The following is a 6,175-nucleotide window of genomic DNA, read 5'->3' on the forward strand; positions in this document are numbered from 1 at the left end:
AAAACAAAATTACTGACATTTTTCACGAGTGATAGAATTTCAAAAGTTTAGACATTGGATATTCAAACTTATGGAATGTTTTTTTATAAGCAGATTTATGTTCGGTGATTCTTAATTATTTATTATACAACTACTCATTAAATAGTTGATAAAACATTTTCATTTTTTTTCTGTTAAACTTTATAAAAGTGTGTCATTGGATAATCAATAGTCATTAACCACTCGAATCCAATCAACCACATACCCATCAAATGTTATATGTGTAGCTGAAGCAACACACTGACCATAGAATATCTCACTGCCACTGTTCCACATACTTTCTATACTTTCAGTAAGTAGGTATATTGTAGCTGAGCTGAGCTTACACGGCAAGTGGTCTGAAATCGTTATAGTAAAATGCAATATGTAGTAGAACGCATACGACAAATTAACCCAATGTATTTTTTTACACATTTACAGCTTTATGGAAAAATTATATTGTTATATTAATTATGTGTACATGGCATATAATTGTTAAATAGTATTTAATAATACTGTCGGTGGTGTAGGAACCTAATTACTAATTTCGTAACTAGATTACACATCATCATAAAATCGTTGCCTTTAGTTAGGAATATCAAATCTTTATTCCAGACTTGACTTGCTGCTTATTTTGTACCTATGCTACAATATGTGCAATATATACATTCGAATTCTAACCTGTTGCAGTTTTCCGTCGAGTAGCTACATAGCAAATTATTATTAAAATATAGGATTTAGTATATTTTGTGCCCACCGATTCAGTCGCTCAGTAGTAGCTATTATATCTATTATTACATTATGGACCGTTTGGTGAAAAATTAAAGTAATAAATAAAAAGGTAGGTTGGCGTGTTGAATAACATAAAACACGACTGTTTTTCACTTTTTAACAGTAAGAGCAAATAATTATAGCCCTGAGTTATAAAATATATTGATACATTTCAATCAACTTTTTAAAGATTGTGATTCAATTGAATCATATTAATATATGTAAGTCATTTTTACGATACATTTGGAAATGTATCATTACCGGAAATTCTTTGTTATCTTTTTCAATACAATTTTAAATTGACTTCCATACACTTTTGGAGGTTACAGTTCATGCATGTTAATCGTATTCAATATATCAATATTCAATTTTAACCGAATAAAGGTTGGCGAACCCTGACATATATAATGGATATAATTTTTGTTTTTATTAATTTAACATCGATTCGATTTGTTAATTTATAATTTCTGGGACAACTTAATCACATTTTTCCTGTTAAATTTATATTTAAAAATAAATATTTATGGCAATATTTAGAGGTTACAGATCAAGCATGTCAATTCACCTAAATATATCAATATTTTTTATAACTCTTGTCTGTGGTTTGTCCCTACTGTTGAAAACGTCTGAAACACCCTATAATTGTCAAAACCACTGCAAAATTATAATCAAAACATTGGAACTTATTTTATTTTTATCATCGTCTCAATCCAAAAACCTTTTTATGCCAAATTTGATAACGATTATTAATAAGTAAAAATTAACAATCTGCTGAATTAATTAAACATAATAATTGATTTTTATAATTATCATTTATGTGTTTATATTTCAGATTCCTTCGTAATTACAATTATATATAATTATTCCTTTTATTACGGGGAGAATATTGTTTGGTGAATTGAATTATATGCATGTGCATCAATTTGATGATTTCATTGAGTGTATAAAATATAATAAAATACAGAATTAAAACACGTTTAAAGGGTAATGTGTGATAAAATATAAGTATAACTATCCTGTTTCTGCGGACACATGGTATATGATACTATTATGGGACAATTGGTGTCAAAAATCGTGAAACATGTATGGCCCTCGAGCAGTTAACGAACGCGATTTATGAATGTTTTGTACGTACGTCATATATAGCGCATTTGAGTATTTCCAGCGGGCTAGGTCTTCTAAAATAATTATTATTGTTTGTCCCGTATTGTCATTTATAGTATTTGGATTTAGTGATTAACAAGAAAAAGTACAATATATGGACCAAAACGATATTCTCCCTTCCCCCCCACCTAGAAGACGAACTAAATCTGATTAGGTCTGTTAAAAATATTTATTACGTACGTAATCTTTATGATAAATCAATAACATTTTAAATTATTATTTCATATAGTATAATCAAATTGGTGTTTCCCATGGTCTTATAAGACTAAACTCAATAAGATGGCAGCCAACAACTTCATTTTTCAAATTTCTATGGCGAAGCACAACTTTATATTTTCCATAAAAAAATACTTTTGGAAAGTTCATATCTTCAAATTTCTTCTTATCGATCCCTGACGTAATATATGTGCCCTGCAACATTTAAAAAACAAAATTGTTACTAATGCATAAGTAGGTAGGGGTGATTGGGTAAAATTGTAACACGTTATGATTGTAACATGGTCAATAATAAATGTTGACCATGTTACCTACTGTAAATGTTATTGTAAATTTTAGATGTTCGATTATTTTCTTTTATGATTATGTAGTTTATTTTAATCTGGGTTGTTTGGTAATCACAATTATACGAAAATCAATTTTATATCTAAATACTATTGGTATAGACTGAACAGTTTCTTCCTTAACCGTAAGATTTATAGATGAAATGATTAAACTCAGATTTTATAGACCATTATAATATCATACACTAGGTTTACATTATGGTAGTTATTATTATTGTTATGTCAACTATTATGGAGTCACCCAAGGTAATTCACTAAGACCTATATTATTCTTAATTTATATTAACTAAATACCAGCGTAATTATTATATTATATAATTAAAACAAACTGTAGACGGTGCCTTAGAGCATATCTGTAATTGGATTGAAGAAAATGTAATATCCCTTAACAAACCTAAATAAATCAATATTTATGCCAATAGTCACAAGTCGTTTACAGCTGCCCAATAGAGACGTACAACTTTAATATACATTAATGCAATAATAATTCAACCAGTGGCAACTGTAAACTAGTTACTATGGTATTTTCATTTAAATATATATGAATAACCAGATTTTGATCTTAAATTGTGAAATACAAACACGCAGAATGTTGAAAACAATATGAGAAGTTTGACAACTCTATTTAAAAAAAAATCGTTTTTAAATAATATATTTTTAATACGAGTGTTTATGGCACTATTTTATTCAATTTTATCATACAGTAAAACATGCTGGGTAGCCAGAAATAAAACAAACATAAATAGAGTACATATATTACCCAAAAGGATATATTAAAAATGGCTTACTGTCTTCCGTCGGCGTACCCATCATTCTAGTTATTTAGCCACACAAACATACGATATATCTATAAATTGTACATTAACCAAATTCTCATAAGTTTTTTATTATGGCGCATACACAATTATATAGAAAATATAGGTAGAAGATAGACAGGGAAGTATATAAAATCGCTGAGTGTAACATTAACTAGTTTAAGTGGTTCTCCACATTACATATTTCCTCCATATGTTCAACAATTTGGGAAATGATGTAAACAGTCTAATACAACGTTTATGTGAAAATTGGTTTAATAAAATACAAGCTAAATTCAGTGTATTAACGTATCAGCTCTTATAATATTATTGTAATTATTGTATTATAATTGAATTATACTGAAATAAAATAAATGAATAAAATAGTTATAAATTATATAACTGTTTTTACCGCTGGTAATGGACATTCATTAGTTGGAAAGTTGAAACCCTCCATAAAGATAAACCATGCATTTCCAACGAGATGTTTTAGATTACTGCATGCCTTTTTTTTCTCGATAATTAATGCATTTGGCACCCATCCACCAGTTGAGCCCCAAGACGCAAATTTATAATCGATCTACAAATAAATACTATATTGCATTAGTAAAGATGACTACAAAAATTAACAATTCGTGTAGAAATTAAAATGAATAATAAAATAATACAATTGTTATGTTCATCAAGAATTTGCAACTTCAGACTCTTATTTTATTAATATTTTTAATTTTATTAAATATTATTAATTAATATTATAATGTATGAGTTACGGGAAATTGATCACGGTAATTATATCCAGTTAAATCTAGTTAAATTCAGATACAAATTAATTTTATGTGTCATCAGACAACATTAATAAAATATAATGTGTGGTTTTTGTCTCCGTATGGTCTAACCAATGGAGTAGCTGGGTTTTTGTAATTATGGTTGGTACATACCAAGTACTATTAAGCATAGTCGTAAAGACTTACAGGGAAACATATGTTTTATAATTATAATGAAATTGGATGGAAAATTAAAATTAATTAGTTTGATATTTTCGTGGCCATTCATTGATCTTCAACCATTTAGTACTTATTCTATATATATTGGCGAGTCTATTTCATAAATTTATCAATACCAATTTTTTCACCTACAAGATATCACAATTCAAAAGTTTCTGTGTATTATACAACTCTTAAATTAATCATCATACGTATAGTATGTACTAAATGTACTTACTGTAAGAGTATCATCGAAAGGTATCAAAAATGTCGTATTGCCTTTTAACTCTGTTATACTTGATGTCTTTTTACTCAAATACCAATTTAATTGAATCGGATAGTTTTTTGATGTTTCACACGGATATACTTTATCAAACACAATGCGATATTCGCCCTGTAACAAGTGGAACAAATATAATATATACAGATTTAATTACAAAGAAATCAGTAAATCACAAACATAAATTTTGCACATAAGTATTAATAATACAAAATAGATTTTATGTTTAATAAATCAAGCAGATTATTAATTTACCATTGGCAAGTTTGGCCTAAAAAGGCTTTCGGATTGTGACGATGAGAAAAATAAAATAAATCCGAAAGTTTTGATTAACATTTTGCTTATGATTTTAACAATTATAGAGTGTTTCATACGTTTTCAACAATAAGAATAAATAGGTAACAGACATGCGTTCTAAAATAAATTGATATGTTTAGAAGGATCGATATCCTTGATCTGTAACTTCTAAATATTGCCGGAAACAATTATATAAATATATTTCACCGGAAAAATGTGATTCAGTTGTTCCGGTAATTATACATTTATTTATATATTTAAAAAAAATGCTACTAACGACACAAAAAGTGACGTGTAATACAATTTTCACAAATAAAATATTTGTAAAATGACTAAAAAACCAAAATTACCTAAATTGTCTAACATGGGTGGCCAAACCATGAATAGAAACTATAAATAGATAGACGCTTGCATGCTAGGACTTGCTTTGTAACTTGTAAAATGTTTAGGTACTATAACAAGAAGAGACTTATTATTTTTCATCATATTGTAGCGCTAAGCTTCTATTTTCTCTGGTCACCACTGTTACCACTGAAAACACCACTGAAAACCCGACACATACGCACACGTGACACGATCGTATCATGGACAACAACTGATATAGGTGGATATTTTCTATACGATTTATAACAGTTCACTCGATTTTAATTAAAAATAAAATAATGTATCAGTTAATACAATTTGTTTTTCGCTTTTATTCCACTACCAAGGTACAAAAGCCCAAATTCTTTTTGCACTTTTGAGTTATCGAAATAAAGATAGATTTGCGCTTTTGGATTTCCCCGATATTATTATGTAAGGAGTGTGATATAGTCAATTCTGGGGCTTCTACTTTGGATACGTTTAGAGAGAGTGACATAATTGAATTGTAACCTCTAAAAATGTACGGAAATGAGAGTACAATAAATTATATTGAGTAGGGAAATAATACATTTTTAAATGTTGACTAATTGGTAAAAAAGAAATCATATATGTAATTAACTTTCCGTTAGGTACTCAATATGCTACCTACCTCTACTTCGTCGGTGTCGCGTTCGTAAGCTAACTACCGTAAAAAGTAATATGTATACTTGGATGATTTTGTTATTGGTATTTTTCTTGACGTTAAAAAAGCCTTTGATTCTGTAGATCATAAGATATTATTTAAAAAAACTATACAATTATGTAATTCGGGCTGTTCCTTACAATCTCATCAAATGTTTTTTTAACAAATCGTAGTCAAAGACTTAAAATAAATAATGTATTCAGTAACTATAACACTTTAAATTACGGAGTTGGAATTGTGCTGAGGCCTCTAATTTTCATTGT

The 6,175-nt window shown here is 28.2% G+C and overlaps 1 protein-coding gene across 1 annotated transcript; it reads right to left on the reverse strand.

The window, feature by feature from the left end:
* Nucleotides 1–1,917: 1,917 nt before the first annotated feature.
* LOC100575997 lies at nt 1,918–5,086 on the reverse strand. Its single transcript, XM_003243168.2, has 4 exons — nt 4,826–5,086; nt 4,529–4,684; nt 3,720–3,887; nt 1,918–2,364 (listed from the first exon to the last, which is right to left on the reverse strand). Exons 1-4 carry the CDS (start codon nt 4,940–4,942, stop codon nt 2,188–2,190), a joined length of 618 nt encoding a protein of 205 aa, XP_003243216.1. The 5' UTR covers nt 4,943–5,086; the 3' UTR covers nt 1,918–2,187.
* Between the last annotated feature and the right edge of the window lie 1,089 nt (nt 5,087–6,175).

This window comes from Acyrthosiphon pisum, chromosome A2 (genome assembly GCF_005508785.2).
Source record: "Acyrthosiphon pisum isolate AL4f chromosome A2, pea_aphid_22Mar2018_4r6ur, whole genome shotgun sequence".
NCBI lineage: Eukaryota > Metazoa > Arthropoda > Insecta > Hemiptera > Aphididae > Acyrthosiphon > Acyrthosiphon pisum.